Source organism: Lichenostomus cassidix, chromosome 20, assembly GCF_008360975.1.
Source record: "Lichenostomus cassidix isolate B80296 chromosome 20, HeHo_3.0, whole genome shotgun sequence".
In the NCBI taxonomy this organism is placed as follows: domain Eukaryota; kingdom Metazoa; phylum Chordata; class Aves; order Passeriformes; family Meliphagidae; genus Lichenostomus; species Lichenostomus cassidix.
Window position 1 is genome coordinate 7422934 of NC_139500.1, and position 19088 is coordinate 7442021.

At 56.0% G+C, this 19088-nt stretch overlaps 1 protein-coding gene across 1 annotated transcript in view; it reads right to left on the reverse strand.

Moving 5' to 3' along the window:
• The window catches only part of NOL4L (nucleolar protein 4 like), a 63243-nt gene that overhangs the window by 43253 nt on the left and 902 nt on the right, over nucleotides 1-19088 (reverse strand). The window contains exon 2 of the mRNA XM_085079593.1: nucleotides 2042-2197. Coding sequence (XP_084935719.1) covers nucleotides 2042-2197 — 156 coding nt within the window. The remainder of the gene's footprint in view (nucleotides 1-2041; nucleotides 2198-19088) is intronic.

Genomic DNA, 19088 nt, shown 5'->3' on the forward strand with positions numbered 1-19088 from the left:
CAGCGAGCTCTGTTGTGGCCGAGCGGATGCCAGCTCAGCCTTTGCCTCTGTGCGATATTTATCGATGCACAAGCACAAGGGATTCCCACAGAAACGCTGAAATGAGGGGTCTGGAAATTGCTGGTGGCAGCCGCGGTGTGGTGGCGCAGGCAGGGAACTGTCCCCGCGCACTGCCCGCCGGGCTCAGCCGTCTCCCTGCCTTTTGCTCCAGCAAGCCCACAGTCTCTGCTGCAAATGTTCGGCTAATTTTAGTGATACAGTTGTTATTTCTCAGCTGATTTGATGCTCTGCAGAGCAGACAGCTTCCTTGATGAGTTATCTCCCATCCAAACTCCCTTTCTGATTGCCTCCCTCTGGAGGTCATGGACAAGGGCAAACTCTCCAGTGTCTCTAATCAGAAGTGGTGGGGAAAGGGAGCAAGGAGAAGGAAGCAGGGGACCCTGGAGCCTCTTGACTGGCCACCCAGCAGCGTCCCTTTGTGCACCAGTGCCAGGCGTGGCATGTACTCTGGGCCATTTCACCTTCCAGCTCGGGCTACAAAGGCACTCCAGGCAGCGAGGGCAGGAGTGAGGCTGGGCAGCCCAGCCAGCAGCCCTGCCAGGTCAGGAGGGGATACACGCTGCTAATGTGATGATCTCAGCTCAAGAGGGAGATGAGGGGTGGAGCGTGAAGCTCTCTGACTGCTGCGAGCAGGCCTGGGAAAACAGACGGATCCAGCCTGCTCCCCCGGGGCTGTGCAGGGCACAGATTAGTCCTCCAGAGAGATGAATTGAAGGAATTAGGGGAGGGTTGGAGTGGTCTGCTGGGGAAATGAGCAGAAAGTTTTTGAATTGCGGTCATGCTGGTGGGGCTGCCCTCCCTGGACCATAAAAAGGTCACTTGCCCCCAGCCAGGGAGGGTCAATGTGTGCTCCAGCCCCTGGCCCCGTGCTGTGCTGCAGGGGCAGGACTGGAGTGCTCAGGGCAGGGGGTGATGCCAGGAGCTCTGTGTGCAGAACCCTGCTCCCTGGGGACACCCACCACATGTGGGAGGCTCAGGGCACTGGGCTGCCTCACCAGCACTGCCAGCACCACAGCATGGATGGAGCAGGGACATAGGCAGGCAGGACAGACTCCAACCCTGTGCTGACTTTGGCAGCACACTGAGCCGTGCAGAACCTCAGGCATCATCACAGAGACAAGGGCAGACTGCACAGACCTCTCTAAGACATTGTATACACCAGAGAGATGAGCTGCCAGCCAGCCACTCCTGTCTCTAAGCGACCTGGTCCTTAGTGCTGTGGGATTCGAGGGAGTAGCTTGGTTTTGGACAGTAAATTCAGCTCTTCTTGTAAAAGGAGAGCCAAAATGTTTGCATCGAAGGGCTGTGCAGAGTCAGGAGAAACAGCAGGCTCCCTGGAGAAGCACACTTCAAGCTAAATTATTCCTGACCTAACTAGAGTGGTGTTTCAGGATGGATAGAGCTGGTTCTTGGCATCCATAGAGCCAAGGCGAGACTTAGCTCGGTGCCTGCCTCCATTTTGTAACTGAGGAAACCCAGGATGGGATGCTGGGAGCATCTGCCTGGCTGGAGAGGAGAGGAAGGCCACGGCCATGCCCCAGTCCCCCTTTCTGGCTGCTCCTGACCTTCAAGGCCCACGAGATATTTCCATCTGGCTGAGGAAGACAGGGAGGCAGATGATCTGGAGCATGCAAGGGACCAAACATTCCCTCGTCCATCACTAACACTGAGGATTTCTCTTCCTTTTCCCTTCAGCAATGCACAGTGCCTTTGTATGATTCCCTTGCTCTCTCCTCTCCCAGCAGCCGCGCTGTGCTGCCGCTGCAGCCCGGATTCCTGTCCCCGAGCACAGCTGCTCTGCCTTTAAACCCCTCCTTCCTCACGCCTCCCCGCACAGGCACACTGGGCTCTGCCTCGCCTCTGCCTCCCGCCAGTAGCTCTGCTTCTACCTGCCCTGTCATTCCCATTCCCGAGGGACTCTCCTTCCCACAGCCCCTCCGCTCCACTGCCCTCCCTGCCCGGGGCACAGGGAGACTCTCACCGCTCGGTAGGTTTTCTTCTGCCCGGCATGTTTGGGTGCTTTGCCCGGCTCCGACGAGCTTTCCACATGCATCGAGTAGATGATGTCAAAGAAATCTTCCACCACAGCCACGCGTTTCAGAGAGATGCCCTCGGGCTCCGACAGTCCATCTGCCCCCTACAACAGTGCAGGCAAGTTGAGTTAGTGTCAGCGATGGGTGACAGGGGTGACGAGATCGGCCCGGGGCTAATGCGGTTGGAGGGGGCAGAGTGGCGGTGCTCCCGCCTCGGGCTGCCTTGGGCACGGGGGATGTGGGGGATAAATTAAACATCGCTTCAGGGAGGATCCTGCTGTAGCCAGGGCAGTGGCGGCTGCTGCTGTTGTGCTGCTAAAGCTGGCAGTGAAATTGGGCCAGTAATAAAAACAAGGGAAGAGTCCAGAGTGGAGTCACAACTGATCAAGAAATTCAATTTCCATAATGTGGGATGGTTTTGCTAGGCGGGGAACAGGCAGGGGAAGCTCTTTAGACCTGCACATGGTGCTAAACCATGCTGGGAAGCCCTGAGATATGAGGTACTCTCGCTGGCTGCAGTCCCCAGAGACATGGATCAGCCAGCAGGACAAGGTTTCACTGTGATGCCAGGATACAGCCCCTAAAGGAAGGAGCCAGCATCCCCTCCTTCCCTGCACTGACCTTTCCAAGGCTCCCTCCCTCTCACAGACGCAGAGCAGCTGAGCGCTGGCAGCAGCAGCAGAGCTCTTTGTGTGTTCGGATGTGCTGGAGAGCAGGAGGCAGTAATTCTGCCACACGACAGTGGTGACAGACTGATGGGAGTGGGAAGTGTGGGGAGCAGTGCTCCTCCGAGCTGACTGGCACCAACGGTGTCAGCTCACACTGGCAGGGTATGCCGTGGGAAGGGGAGGCAGCCTCTGGGACCCGGCAGCTGCCATCGGCACTCGGCACAAAGCACCAGAGCAGGAAGGGCTAGTGGGAGGTGGTCAGTGGCTACTGTAATAGCAGGGGGGACTGAGAAAGGGCCAGGCTTTGGGAGGTGACTTAGCTTGCTCCTTGAAAAAATGACATTTTTGCACAGACCAAAAAAAAAAAAAAAATTACATATACATATATATACATATATATATATATATACATATATATATATATACATTACATCCCTTTAAGCCTTGCTTTCCAAAAGGAATGCATGGATGTTGTCTAGTGGGTGCCTGCCAGGCTGCTGAGCAGCAACCTGCACATCTAAATGACCTGCAAACTATCTTTTTCACGTGCATTCACACATCCCTGAAGGCAGGCAGAGGCTGACAGGGTCTGTGGGCAGGGTCTAGCACCGGTCTGCACGCAAAGGGAACACCCAGTCTCCTAACCTGCGTTTTGTGTTGTCCTTGCTTGGGCTCTGTGTATCTTCCACAGTCTATAGATTGAATAAATGCTGTTCTTTAAGCCACTAGTCAAGGGCCTCTCAAAAATCAATCACTTAGTGGGCCCACCTTCTGCTGAAGCTACCCAACATCTCAGAGGAGCAGTCATTTAATGTACAGTGCTGCCTATTAGAGTTGGCTCCTCAGCCCAATTTCGGAACAGAGACTGCCTGTCCTGGGCACAGGCTGCAGCGGGACGGTCGCTGAGCTCACCCGGGACACGAGCACGAGGATTTTCCAACACAAACCACCTCTGCCCTCCCCAGGGAGCCCCAAGCTGGGTCTGAAGGTGGCTGTAACAAAGAGAATATTGAGAGCGAACACAAGGGGCAGGGTGGCAGGGCTGCGTGGTGGGGGTCGGGAAACTTCGCCCCAGGGAGTGTCTTTGAGGAATATAGATCTAATTTCTTCTGTCACCGTTCAGAGAGTTTCAGTTTAATCGAGGGCATGGGTATTCCCCTGCCAAGGAGGAGCGGGCATTAGGAGGCTTCCTACTGACCAATAATCCTCAGAGCAGGGTTGAAATGAGGATAATTACAGAAACAGGACAAAGGAAAATGCAGCAGGGGAAAAGCACAGTCAGATCTAACAAGCAGAGCCCTCAAAATTAAGGCTGTAACCAACCCTGTATGCAAATCACTGTTTCCAACCAGCTAATATCCTCCTCCCTGCATGGCCAGCAGGTCCCTGTTTCCTCCCCGGTTTCAGATGGAATGCAGTGAAGGTAACCCCAGGCTCTGGGCATTGCTACAGCCTCCCTGCACAGCCAGCAGCGCTTTCCTCTCCACCCCGGCTGGATGCCGGATGCTGGAGCTGCCTCCTCAGCATCCCACTCCCTGCAGCGATCCTCCCCTGACTCCTTGCGTCTCTCCATCCCCTCCTCAGCCTTGTGACTGCTCTCCCCGTGATGATTATTTAGCTTTGGGAAGCAGGTGAGATGCAAGCAGCATCAAAGCCACTGGGTATAAGAAGCTGTATCAAGACAGTGCCTCCAGGATTAGGGAGGTTTATATCTGGCAATATACCCAAATGTTGACCTAGGATTTAAGAGGACACGTGTGCTGTAGAGTACCTCTCCGAGGGGCCCACGCCCCTCGGGTTCCTCCTTCCACACCCAGCATTGCTCACCAGTATTCAAGGCATGAGTCAGAGCCCATAATATCTCAGAACGGCTTAAAACCCTTCAGGTTTAAATAGCAATAAAAATTCTATTGGGAAGCAGAATGGGAAGAAGGGATGCTTTCACCCTGTTCTGGTATCGGGGCTTTATTAGAAGTCAGCTGCCCCACAAGGAGTAAAAGATTTCAGGAGCAAAGCTCAGCCCATGTACAGGTGCTTGGAAGCGGGTAGCATTTCAGGTGCTGAGGAGCCCCTCTGCCACCTTCCAGCCATTCTCCTTTCCCCTATATTTGCCCAGAACCAGTTTGTCTCTCCCCCTTGCCAGTTTCTCCTTCTCAGTCTCTGTGTACCGTGCCCCACAGTTCTCACCCCGCTTTGCTCTCCTCCTCCCCACCTTCCCATTGCTGTATGCTTACACATGTCCTCTCTCCTCTCACCTCCTCTCCTCCATCAGGTCTTTTTCCTCCCCAATGTCCTTTGTCTTCCCCACCTCCTCTAATCCCACATCTCCGAGCGCCCGTACCCCCGGTACCCTCTGCCCTAGGACCACACCCCTGGGCCTCGCTGTGCCCGCACCTCCTCTGTCCCTGCTCCCTCCCTCCGAGCCCGGCCACCGTCAGCACCGGGGAATCAGAGCCGGGAGGCGCCTCTGACGGCCGAGATCCCCTCCCGTGCCCGGCCCCGGGCGGCGACAGCCATTTCAAGCGGCGCTGTCCCGGGTGCGGCACGGGCCGGGCAGCGCTTCCCGGGGCCATGGCGCTGGCAGCGCCGAGCTCCGGCACCTTTGTTCTCGGCAGCCGCCCCGGGCACGCTCGGCCCCCGCCGGCCCGGGACGGGGGCGGTGCGGCGGGAGGGGACGGGGAGCGCCCGGGCAGCCCCGAGCGGCGGCGCGGGGTGACATCTGCCGCGGCGGGGAGGGAGGGAAGGAGGGAGGGCCGGGCGAGCCCCCCCGCCCGGGCCGGGCTGGGGCCCGGCGGCAGGTAGCGGGTAACCACGGCAACCGGCGGTAATCCGCTCCCCCGGGCCCGCCGCCGCCCCGCGCCCGCTGCCCCCGCGCCCCGCCCGGCGCGGACCGGCCCGGCCCGGGACAGGCACCGGCGGGTCCCGCTGTGCCCGGAGCCCCACCTCGCCGAGCCTGGGACGGTCGAGCGGCGGCAGGGGCAGAGTCCGGGGCGGGGTCCTGCCACCCCCAGGCAACGCCATGCCACCGGGGCTCTGCTCACCGCTCGTGCCCCACTGCAGCCTTGTCGTGCTCCCACAGCCCCACCTCACCCCCACATGGACCTGCCGTGGCTCCCACAGCCCTGTCAGGCTCCCATACGGACTTGCCATGCTCCCCCAGGGACCTGCCATGCTCCCACACAGACCTGCCACATGGACCTGCCGTGTTCCCACACAGCCCTGTCGTGCTCCCACACAGCCCTGCCATCGCTCCCACACAGCCCTGTCCTGCCTTGGAGCCTGGCAGCAGCACCCACACATCTCCCTGGACGGCCTCCTCCACCCCCCCAGCTCCCTCTGCTCCCAGCAACCCACTGTGTCTCCAACAGCCCCTGTGGCCATTCCTCAGCTGCCTGGCCGGGGTGTGAAAACTGCCTTAACGGGAGGTTTTCACAGCCAAACTGCAGCACTGATGATCTAACCCTGTTCTCTGTGGGGCAGCAGATCTACGGCCAGCAGCTGCCACCTGATCCAGTCCATGCTGCTCGCGGTGACCTCCACCCCAAGCCCCGGAGAGCTGCCACCACCCCAGTGAAACCAGACTCCCAACCCAGGCAGATCCAGGGAAGCCACAGGATGACAGCAGGCTTCATGCACAGGACTTCTCAATCCTGCAAGTCCTTCCCCAACTTGGATTTGGGAGAATCTGGGAGCATTTAACCCAAAGCCTGCATGCTCCAAGCTCCTCTTCAGGCTGACTGGGGTAGTAGACACTGCCAGATGAACTGGAAACTGCCCATTCTGTGCTCAGCAGCATGGAAGGTCTTGGCTCTGCCCTTGCACTGGCTGTCAGGGCACAATCTGCCTCCTCCAGTGGGACTGGCAGCTCTCCTGGGGCCCAGGAAGCTACCCCACTTCACAGCTCTGCAGGGAAGCATCCCTTTTCCAAAGGGGTTATGCTGGAGGGCCATCAGACTGGGACTGCTGGAGCAGGAGTGGGATGGGAGGGAGTGCCGACTGCTTCCCCATCTGCTGTGCTCAACAGCAGATAAAACACTGCCCTGGCCCTCGCGCAAGGGGCTGATACCAGCCGAATTCAGCTTCCTGTGAGTCAAAAGCCGCTTCCTGCCAGCAGAGCCCTGTCTGATAATGGCTGCGCTCTGCTCTCTGCCCGGTAGCAGACCCTCTGCCCTCGCCTCTCCTTGCACTTCCCACATGAAAGCGTTCCCTTCTGTATCTCCCAACCACAGCATCTCCCTGCCCCAGTACAGAGTCGCACGTTAAACTCTAATTTCCTGCTGCTGTCTGTAAGAGCCACTGTCACCCTCATCCCTGGGACAGCCAAGCTGGAGGTTTGGGGCCAGCCGTATCGAGCTGTCCCTCAAGGTCACCTCCCCTGCACACAGAGACAGGCCACGTCGTTCTCTCTGCCTGTGCTCCAGCTGCTGCTGGCTGCAGGACACAGCTGCTGTCCCCAGCCAGGTCAGGATCAGGCTTCCCCTGTCCCATGCTGGAGTCACCCCATGGCATGACCGTGGGTTCCCCAGCCCAGCAGTGCCATTCTCATGGCACTCATCCATCTCTCACCCTTTCTTCCAAACCCTGTGTGGTTCCTTCTGCTGCACAAAGGAGGATCCCTGTTTTGAAATGAGCAAAACTGGGGTTTGAGTTCTATCTGAGCACTCTGCTGTTCTTTCCTCTCTTAAGTGCCCTTCTAATTTCCTGTAGGTTGTATTTTGTTCTAAGGGAATTTTTGGTCTTCTGACAAAAATGCTCAGCTGAACCACAGAGTGGATGTGCACAGGACAAAGCAATTGGGACCTAGTGGGATTGGAAACTGTGACACACAGGATGGGATGAAATCCTGCCATGCCACCAGAGACATCCCATCAAGTGCTCCAGAGATCATAGATTAATGGAACGGTTTGCGTTGGAAGGGCCCTTAAAAACCATCTAGTTCCAATCCCTCTGCCATGAGCAGGGACGCCTTCTACAATATCAGATTGGTCCAAGTCCCATCCAACCTGGCCTTGAACACTGCCAGGGATTGGGCAGCCACAGTTTCTCTGGGCAGCCTGTGCCAGTGCCTCACCACCCTCACAGGGAAGAATTTCCTCTGAACACCATGATGCCTCAAGTCCATCCCCCTGGGCAGACCATGGCCTCCCAGTGTGCACCCACACTGGTGCTGTGGCCACCACCAGCACACAGCCCACCTCTGCAACTACTCCTCCTGCACAGGCTTCAGCACCAAAACAGACGTCTTATTTCAATATGGACTCTTACAACTTTTGATCAAGAAACTGTTCTTGGTACTTCTCATCTCTGGGAAGTCAGCCCTTGATTGGCTTCTATATTTAGACTTCTCCAGGGCTTTAGGAAGTTCACTCCTCATGGTATTTAGGTGTAGGATGAAAGCAGCTTTTGCGGGGGATATGTTAAACCACAGCAGGCTCCCTCTGCTAATGCTGTGAGGAGAAAGAGGAGCTAGATTCCTCGAACTTCCCTCTTCCTCTTGCCCCTCATGCCATGGGCACAGTGTGTGCCTTAGAAATAGGCACCGGGGAGACACTGGGCTGAAAACAGTATCAGCTGTATTGCTCATAATAAAAGAGCCCACAAGAATATGATGGGAAATGCTCTGACAGACAGATTTTGCTCTTTTTTTCTCCTGGAAATATTTTGCTAGGAAATTTTTCTGATCATTTCTGGTTGAAAAATGGGAGAAAAGCGGTTGCTAAAATGCTGATAGTGTTTCCCTGCACTGAGCATTTCCTCTTGTGTCTTGTTGCACCAAGCAAACACAAAGCCCCATCCTGCACTTAGAGCTCCAGCTCTACTCACTGCAGTGAAAACAGCCCCAGCCCTGCTGAGCATCCCTCTGGCACAAGAGGGTTCATTTCTCCTGGGGAAACTGAGGCACAAGAAGTAATTTTCCCGACACTCCACGCTGACTCAGGTCGGGACTGGGGGCATTCCCATTGTTCCTCTACCCAGAACTGTACACAATACTTTTTTTTCCCCCAAAGTAAATACTTCCTGGTGAGGGGAGCCGGGTGCTTTATTTTTAGCTGGCAAACACAGCTGAGGTGTGTGTCTTTCACGGGGCACAGGCGCCTCTTCAGAGCAAGCCGCTCTTTCAGCCGCCACAGCTGAGCCATGGAGATGGGTCCAGGCTTTGCTCTGACCTCGGCTGATTCCTCTCCTGGCTCCCAGGCCTGGGAATGAAAACACGGCAGCCTGGGAGGGGCGAGCCTGGAAATGGCAGCCCTACTTCCAGCTGTGGAGAGGGCCCAGGTGCAGGGTGCCAAGGGGAGGTTGGTGTGCTCGGGGTCTGGTGGGTGGCTGGGGATGGGGCTGCCATTCATCCCAGGGATGCCACCCATCCCAGGGCTGCCTGGAGGATGGAGAAGCCCAGCAGGAAGAGATTATTGCTTGGATGCCTGCTCTGCCTGGGAGGCAGAGGACATTTTGCACGGCACAAGAGAGCAGAGCTGCCTCCCTGCCAGCACCGGGCTGTGTGCTGGCAGGGAAGCTGCAGGAGCAGCTGGATCTGGCAGGCAGAGGCAAGTGCAGTGCTCCCCAGTAAATGTGACCCTGCACCTGCTGGCCAGGAGCGAGTGGAAGCTGACTCAGGGATAACAAAATACGGGGGGCTGTGGGGCAGCCCGAGCTGCTGTTAGAGCACTGTTTCACTTGGGTTTTGTAAGAAAGGCTCCTGCAGCCTCGTGAGCAGAGCACCCAGCTGACCTTCCTGGGAAATTGCTCCCTGGGGCTGTGGACTTCCCACTCCCGGTCAGCTGGTGAGCATCACACTCCTCTCTGAGGTGTGAGGGACCTGTACGGGAGAAGTGCCACACTGTGGGCGCCAACAGGGAAGAGATCATGAGGATTATTATTTGGGGATTATTATAATGTTGCAGTATTTCTTACTATTTTGAAATAGGCAGGGTTTGCACAGAGAAGCTGTGGATGGTCTGTCCCTGAAGTGCTCAAGGTCAGGTTGGACAGGGCTTGGAGCAACCTGGTTTAGTGGAAAGTGTCCCTATCCACGGCAGGGGGTTGGAACTAGATAATCTTTAATGTCCATTCCCACCCAAATCCTTCTAGGATTCAATGTTTCTAAAATGTGAGTTTAGGGTGGCAACAATTTCTTAATGTCATTTGGATGTTTCTTTAGGTGATTTGGGAGGGCATGCTACCAGAATGGAATAAAGAGGGGGGAAATGGTAAACTGCATTTACAATGAGAAGAGTATTTATATTCTGTAGCATCCTGGAAAAAATATAAAACTAGGAATCTAAAGACTATTGACAATACATAGCTGTAACACAAACTCAGAACATGTCTAGAGGTGGCTCTTCCTTGAAGCAACTTATCACTGTGAGTGATCTCCCCAGCACCGAGCACTAATCTAATAAAAATCACCACCAAAGCAAAATCCTTTGAGTCAGAGGGGGCCAAGGCACTGTAACAAGTGACAAGATGACCTGTCACAGCAAGGTGACCCCTCTATGCCTGGGAATAGACCCAGCAGTGTCAGGGCAGCCAGGTGACATCATCACACCTACAGTAAGAACATGGTGATGTCAAAATGAAACTGAGGAGGAGGAGATACGGAGCAGCAGCAGTTCAGCTCGTCAGGGGTAAGAAAAAATATGTAAAATCAGTTACAAATGATGCTACAGTGAATCAAGGTCAGGCAGAGCTGAGAGGCTGAGCCCTGGATGTGTGGCATCCTGGTGCCAGCTCCCTGTGCCCTGGCAGTTCCCAGTATGTGGGCCACTGTCGGAGACTCCCACAGGAACAGCATGATGTGCCTCCAGGGAAATGCTGACAGCTCAGCGGATGTTGCAGGGGGGTAAAAGCCCTGCACGCCCTCCCCTCCCAAACCAGCCTCCTCTCCAGGTCAGGGCACGGCAGGGATTGAGCTGCACAATACCACAGTGCCTTCAGCCCAGCCCAGCCCTGACACTGGAGCATGGAAACACCGATTGCTACAGACACCGATTGTCTGCTCCCTGTGAGCCCACACTGGGTTCAAGAAATGGGGACATCATGGAACCATAAGGGTCATGTTGGACTCCATCACCCCCCTTTCCCAACATGGGAACCCAGGAAAAAAAACAGCAGGCGCCCTTGGTGGGAGCAGGCACTTGTATTTATCCTGGGCTGTGGCTCTGCAAGGCTGGAGGGTCCTATACAGGGGACAGACATTGATGAAAATCTGTTTGGTCTCCCCTTGCATTCAGGTAAACCCCCTCTGTATTCTGATTCGTGTCCATCCTTACCACTCAAGGTGGACCCCAGCCCTTCCAAAACCAAACTCAGACTTGTAGATAAGTCCAGGAAGGATTCCCCATTAACCTGGGATGACCAAGTGGAATTTTTTTTAGCTCTTAACTGAGACTACACGTGGCAGGAGCAGAAGTCAAGCATGGTCTTAAACACTCTGTCATGGTAATCCATCCACAGAAATCCCTCTCCCAGGTGTGACACTTCATCCCATCACATCTGGTTTCAGCGCCACATCACTGCAGGCTGGACACATGGGGCATACTGAGTGGCCTCAAATCTGGGTTTCCCTGGTCTTTTGTGAGTCTGTGTCTCCACACAGGGATGCTTTTGGAAGCAGAGGAAAGGGGGGGCAAAGCAAGCAGGGCAGGGAAGGCAGACAATTAATACAACCTGCCCTCTGTGTGAGGAATAAATTGGCAGCTGACAGGTTATAATCTGTGCAAGCAGGATCTTCACAGGAGAGGTGAAGGCTCCATTGGGGGCCAATTGGATGGTTAATTAGGAGGACAAAGCAGAGGATTCGTGAAAATGTTTATGAAACAGCGCTTGGCAAGGGAGCCCCTGAGAAACGCTCACCAGAGAGGAGCTGCTTTGGGCTGGGAGAGGAAACACGAGGGTGAAACAGCAGAACGAACCCTGAGAGGGAAAACAGTCATGCAAATGTCCGTGAGAGGACGGGGATTCCCAGGTGCCCTGCGGAGGAGTTCAGAGGAGGACCCGAGGACACCTAATTTTTCTAGAAATACACGGGCTGTGTCCTCCCTCCTCCTCCTCCCTTCGGCGTCCCCACCCCGGTGCGGTGGGGAGCAGGCTCTGGGCGCCGGCAGGCACTGCTGCCGCAGCCAATCGGCGCCCGCTGGCCGGGCAGAGAAGGGCACGAGGAAAGCAATTAAACCGGAGCTTTGATTGGGCTCACAGATGACTGCTTGTGCTAGAAATGCCTGAGCTTCTTTAAGCGCCTCGGCGGTGGCTGGAGCCGGCCTGATCCCCCATCCCCTCCTCGGTGCGTCGCTGCTGCGGCAGCAGGAGCGTGACTGATGCTCTCTGTCCCACACACGGCTCCGAGAGCTCAGAGGTAGGAACCAGTTGCTAAGAGACAGGACTGTACTTTCCAGCCCACATCCAGACCTTTGTCACCAGCTCAAGGGCTTTCTGCCGGATCCAAATGCCCGGCGCAGGTGAGCGGGAGCAGGCAGGCCTCCTCCCAGCCTCCTCCCATCTCCTCCCAGCTCAGGGAGCCACCCGACCAGCATTCGAACGGAGGCTGGGAATGACAAACCCAAAAGCATCCCCAAGGGACCAGCTTCCCTGGGCTGGCTGCTTGTCCCAGTGCTGTGAGACTGCAAATTGGAACACCCTGCAGCACCTGGGAACCAGTGTGGGTGGTACCTGCAGCACTGACACCCAGAAGGTTTTTGATGTCACCACAGTGTGGACGAGTGGATGACTTGGTATTTGCTTTGAGATCCCTCCTTCCAATGCAAGTCAGGAGAGGAGTCCCAAACTTCAGTCTCCTTTTTTTGGGGGGTGCCTGATGAGTCTGGATTTTTAGCCCAGAGACTCCCATAAAAGGAACCCACTTCCAACTGGAAAGCCCATACTTGAGCCACAGAGACTGAGTAACCCCATCTTTTCCAGAGCACTCCCTCACTCTTGGTGAGGAGCAAATCCATCAGAGCCACCAGCATTGCCTTTGCCTGTCTGTTGGAAGGGAAATACATCCTCCAGGGCTGCCAAGCCAAAGCAGAGCAAGGACAGAGAGAAACCACTCACACAGCATTGTCTTCCTGGCTGTCACTCCGTGAAGGGCCCTGCACTGTGCCAGGAAGACACAACCAGCCTCCACTCCACTTCCAGAGGCCACTGCCTTAACCTCAGACACAGAGCAAAGACACTACTACCCAAACCTCTGCTCTGCTCTCTGCTCCCACACACTGCATGGAAAGTCTGCAGCTATTTCTCCTCAAATAAATTGCTATTCTTTGGCACCAGCCATATGAGTGGAAGTCAGTAGCTTTCCGTAAAAGACAATGATTTTGGCCAACAGGTACCTGTCCTTGCTACAATCAGCTAATTAAACCAGACACCAAAACTCAGAGGTGGCTCTGACCCATTCTCAGTGCAATTCTTTAGAGGTGAGCGCAGCTGATATGAGATCAGGGAAAGATAATTACCACTTTGCACTAAAGAAAGAGATATGAATATGCATCCCTTTGTCATGCCAGAGCATCTGTGCTGGCCAGGCCAGGTGGATGGACACTCCACCAATGCTCCTCCACACCCCTGGGCTTTCCCTGCCATTTTCTTGTCCACAGTGTAACTTCACAGACTGCTCATATCAAGCCTAACATAATGGTAAAACCAAAACTGAACAAGTTGTATCAGCAGGAGATTGTTGCTGAGAATGGTCCTGAGAAAAGTTCCCATTGAAAGGACTGTGGCTGCCTCTCTGGGCTCTGCTGCAGGCTTTAGCCAGTGACCAAATCCCCCCTCTTGCCTGTGGTCAGAGCAAGCCCTTCTGAGCCATGGCACATGAGGGGAGCTAAGAACAGCCACATACTGTCTTTACAGCCAGTCCTCTCTGCTCCTCGTTAACCCAGCCCTGATTGCTTGGACCCTCTTCCTGTGCAAAGGTGGGACATAACCTGGAGCATGGGAACAACAGCCCCTTGGCAGGCCTGGGGTTCTTTCCATTTCAGCCTCAGTGACCAAGGCCTGGCAGAGCTATGCTTTGGTCATTTGCTGTTGGACCTTCTTCAGAGTGACACCCTTTGAAAACTAAAAATATTAAAACAATTGTGGGTGAAAGAGAGAACATTCAGATAAATGTTATCCAAAAAGTACTTCTCCTCTTGGATCAGCAATGCCATGCCTGTTTCTGGAATCATGTAGGATGTGCAGTGTAGATGGCAGAGAGTTATTTTTTCAGAAATTGTTTTTGTCAGACACATATTGGGAACTGGAACCTTTGCTGATGGGGCTCCAGGTCTCATGAGTGCTGGTGACCAAAGCCAGCACCCAAGGATGGGGGTAGCTGGTATGGTGGGACCTCTTGCTGGAGCTGTGTCATGTCCTGTACCATGGTGGTACATGTGGGGCTGCCTTTAATCAGGCTTGTAAGTTTGGTAGAAATAAAGCAAGGACTGAATTAGATTCTGGTTTCCCTCTTATCCTTAGAAGTGGCTTCAGCAGGCCATCCTGTAGGGGTGGGAGTGGGCAGGAGCTGGAAGTGGGCTTTGCTGCCAGATCTCCTGCTCCCAGCTCAGTGAGGAACTTCATTCTGCCAGTCTGTGTAAACTGCAGATCATCAGAGCGCTCTAAATTCACCTTGCCAAGGCTTCAGGTACTGCCTGGTCAGCCTAATCCAGCTCTCAGGCCCAGGGGACTGGGTGTCACTGCTCTCTCTGACTCTAACCATGAGCAACTTCAGAAGTAAAATGTGTGACTGATGTTGTGCAAACTTGGAGCCAAATCTGGAGGGGATGCTAATGTGGCAGATTTTTTTAGATGGGGTTGAATGGCACCATGCACCCAGGCCAGAATTGTTCCAGTCTCCTGAGGGCACATTTAAATGTAAACCTACCATTGGTTCCATTCCTTGGAAAAGCTGGCTCTGCCCCATGTGCTCAGGGTGGGATCTCTCTGCAGGTGAAAGCTCCGCGTGCTCTAAGTAAGGCTGGTGCAATGGGAGTAATAGACAATTTCTCAGATAATACCCTCAGGCCCTTCTGCCTTGTCTAAGGCTCTTCTGAATGGTCTTGATTTATTTTTTTTATCTCTTGAAGTCCCCAGAAAGTCTGAGTGGTTATTCACGCCGTGAAAACCTTCTGTTGACTGATGTTCTTAGAGGTTATAGATGTGCAGCTTTTTGGGGCATTGAATATGGGCATTGAAGGGTACTTGTACCAGGAAAAATGTAGCCTCTATTAGCTGTTGGAGCAGCATCTTTCTGACATGCCCAGCTCCTCAGCTCCGGCATTCTGCCACTATGCTGTGCTGTCCCACGGCCTGGCACCACGGCTTTCACAGCACAACACTCCCTGTCTCTGGAGCTTAAATGAATTTAGGGATAGGCTGTACTGTGAGATTTATCCACTGTCCCGTGGGGTAGTTTTCCTGCCATCGATGAAAGCCTCCATCCGTTTTGCATTTTGGACTCACTAATTATCTTTCCAGTGCTCTCCCCAGCCCAGCACCGTTCCTCGGGTGAGTTTCACCAGGCATGATTGTGAAATAATTTTGAACATCTGGCTCCGGGGGAGCTGGCACAGGTGAGCTGTACCTGTACAACAGCAGCAACCCACTCGAGCAATGCCCTCATCCTGTTAGCGATGCCCACAGAGCCCCAGAGCCTCGTGTCAGCGCTGCGGGGGACAGGGAGAGAGCAGCAAAGCAGAATCAAATGTGGGCAGTGCTGCAGAGCCTGCCTGGTCCCCACGGCTCTGCTCAGCCCCCGAAGGGCCAGGATTCCCCTGCTCATCCCACAGCCCCCCAGCCTGCATCACGGCCTGCCAGCACGAATCTGTCCTGGCCGCCGCGCCGGAGTTGTGACAAGCTCCCACCACACACGGCCAAGTACAGCATCGATTTAGAGAGCAGCTAACGCCCGAGCCGAAGTCTGAGGAGAACCCTCCCCTGCACACCCGCTGCTCCGGCCACAGCCATCTGCTCTGCCGGTTGTCACCGAGCGCTGTCCATTTCCCTGCACCGCGGCTCCATCTCGCTCCACGTTTGTCTGGGAAAGACTGTCTAAATGATGCTAAATGCTTAGGACAAGAGGGACATGAGATTATAATGAACTGCATCTTAGCACCTTGTCATGGACAAATTCTCCCACAGTTCTTAGCAAAGCTGGGGAGAAGGATGAGTGCTGCCCATCCAGTGTCAGGATTCGGTCCAGCCCATGGATAAGGAGGGGGTTCACACCTTAGCGTGTGTCAGCCATGGGAAAGAAGGGCAGATCTGGGCACTTTGGGCTGTATCCATTGTCTGTGCTGCAGTAGCACACAAAGATATCCTCCTCCTCCTCTTCACTACAGCCTAAATGTATTTTTTTCCAACACCCTGACCTAAAGGATGCAGCGTCCAGCCTGTGTGTGAATAGGCCTGTCAGGCAACAATGTCCTACACCACTAAACCGCCTGTGTTTATCTGCATAGGGCTTTTTTAATTGTATGTGTTAAATGTCCAGCATCTTTGGGACGTTCATCTGGGAAAAAGAAATGTGAACAGTCTCTGTGCCAGACATCCGTCCGCACTGCTGTTCCTATTCCCAGTGCATTCTTTGAGAAGACCACCATCTGCTCTGACCACCACCTAAGGCAGATGCCCCCTTCTCAGTGCACAGTCCCCGCTCTCAAGCCACCCAAATCTGATTAGGCCTGTTCTGATGAGAGGCCTGGAGGAGGGCAAGGGAAAGTTACTCAGGAGAGAAAATAATAACCACATGTTAATTAATTTTTCACTACAGATGTGCAGAAAATACACAAACCAGCTCAGGGTGGCCAAAAGGAACAGCTCTACTGGCTTGCTGGGGGGGTGATTATTTGGGGGGTTTGGGATTATCATTATTATCATTTTCCAGAGGAGGAGTGGCCCCAGCCCTGTCAGGGAAAGGAAATCTTATCCCCACTGCTGCCCTCAATGCGCTCCTTACCACCTCTTTTCCAGCTTTCCCTCCCGGTCCCTCGGATTTCCTGTGGCGAGCTGCAGTGAGAGCAGAGCGGGACGCACCCCCCACCACCCCCTCACTGCACCCGGGGTGGGGGTTCTGCCTGTCCCTGCAGCAGGGGACATCCCCAGAATGGTGCTAGCCCAGCAGATGGGCTCAGAGAAGGGCAAGCAGACAGGAGGAGCCAGATCAGATTGCTGAGGTGCACAGCTGGGGGAAAGCAACCAAAAGACCACTCCACAAGTATTTGGGAAAAGCAGCTAAACAAATATTAAACCGGAATCCAGGAGTTACTGTCCAGCAAAAGCCTCGTATCAGCTTCATTAATTATTTGAATGTGTTCATGAGAGCAAGGAAATACACCCCAAACCCAGCCCAAAGCACCAAGGATGAGGGAAGCACTGAATTATAAGGAGCTGAAAAAAATCCCTGACAAGTTATGTCTAAATTTGAGAGCCACTCCAGGCAAAACCAAACTCCCAACTGCACCTGTCTGAAATGGTCCATGGGATTCCTGGCAGAATTCCTGGCACAGTGGGGCCAGGGAGGCCAGGACCAAAGGAGCAGGCATCAACAACTTCTACGGACCCCACGCTGGAGGTTTTGGGGACTGTGATCACTGGTCTCCCTAAAGCCAGTGGCTCTGCAAAGTGCTCCCACTCCTAACATCCAGCAGGCATCCAGGCACTGGAAAATAAGCTGTATTGCCCCTTGGAAAATTCGGTTGTCCCCCAGGATATGTCTGCTTGTGTTTGCTGGTTTAGGGGAGCCTGGGTGTAACGCCTGTCTGTAGCCTGCAGGGACTCTGCCAGGGAAGATGCGGGGGCCTAGGCATGCTCCTCGCTGAAACTTCATCTGTGCAGAGGGCCTTTGGGAATATGCGGGCTTGCGCTGGCCTGGTTGAGCCGCTGACCCTCGGGACTCCCTCCCGGACAAAGGGGAGGGGGCGTCTAGCGAGCAGCGGGGTCGAGGGAGTCTGGCTCGGCCTCTCTGGGGTACCATGACTCTGCAGCATTTGGAAGATCTGGGATAGAGTCGCTGACTGGATGGAGAGGACCTGAGGGGGAGTGCTGGGTCTGTGGAATGGGGTACAGCTCCTAATCCGCCCTCCTCCAGGGCTCCTGGCACAGGGGGAGTGATAGAGGAGGACTGCTAAGAGGTCTGAAAAAAAAAAAATCGCAAAGAATTTTTTTGGGGCATGGCATGGGGGAGGGGGGCTGAGAGGGGAGAAAGAAAGGAGCCTCTGAGCACCACGAAGGGAGAGGGAGAAATAATGACCCTTCCCCCTCCCCCCAATAATCAGGCGGACCAGATGGGAGGTAAATAGTGCGTTTAGAAGCATTTGCCACAGATGGGCTGCCCTCAATGGAAGCATCCTCCAGCCACATCAATGCTGGAGTCTGTGTGCACAGAAAACACTGCACCCTTCAGAGCAGCGGCAGCAGCAGCAGCAGCGGGAGAGGCGGGGAGGGACAGGGGGAAAAAAATCCCTGCCGGAGCCCTCCGGTGCCCGCGGTCCCGGCGGGGCGGAGAGGGGCGCGGGTGATGGCGGGGGGCGCGGAGCCGGGGCCGGGGCATCCCCGCCGGGCGCTCCCTGCGCGGGGCTGGGGCCGCCAAAGTTGCGCGTTTCCCCCCGCGCCGGGGAGCGGGACACGCTCGGGACGGGAACAATGGGGCGGCGGGGCAGCCCCGGGCGGCGGCGGGAGGAGGGAGGGAGGCGGCGGCCGGTGCCCCGCGCCCCAGCCCGGCCGGGCGCCGAACAATGAGGCTCCGGCGGGGGAGTTCCCGGGACAGCGGCCCGCGAGCGGGCGGGGGAAGCTGCCCTAATCCGGGCTCTGCCGCTGCCCGCAGCCCCCGGGGCACCGGCTGCGGCGGCCGCGCCGGGCGGGCAGCGCCGCGGGACGCCGGGGCCGGGCTCAGCGCGGCGGCCGGGCTCGCCCCGCTCCGCTCGGCTCGGCAAGACTCGCCCCGCTCCTCTCCTCTCCGCTCCTCTCCGCTCCGCTCGGCACGGCGCGGCGGCGGGGCGGGCAGGGCGCGGCGGCGGCGCGGGGGGGCGGGGGGTGCCGGCGCCCCCTCCCCGCCGCCCGCTGCCCTTGACTGCAGCCCTGTCCCCGGCCGTGGGGCGGATGGGAAATGCCGGGCGAACGTGATCGGACAGGGCGGGGGGGCGGCGGGGCCCGCACCGGGCGGCAGCGCGGCCCCCCCGCGGGGGCAGGTGCAAGGCGGCGGGCGCGGGGCACCGCCGCCCCCCCACCTCCCCCGCGCCGGCAGCGCCCGGGGCGGCGGCAGCACCGGATGGGACGGGGACGGGGATGGGGACTGGGGGGGCGGCGGAAGGTGCGAGGCTCCGGACGGGCGCCTCTCCCCATCCGCATCCCG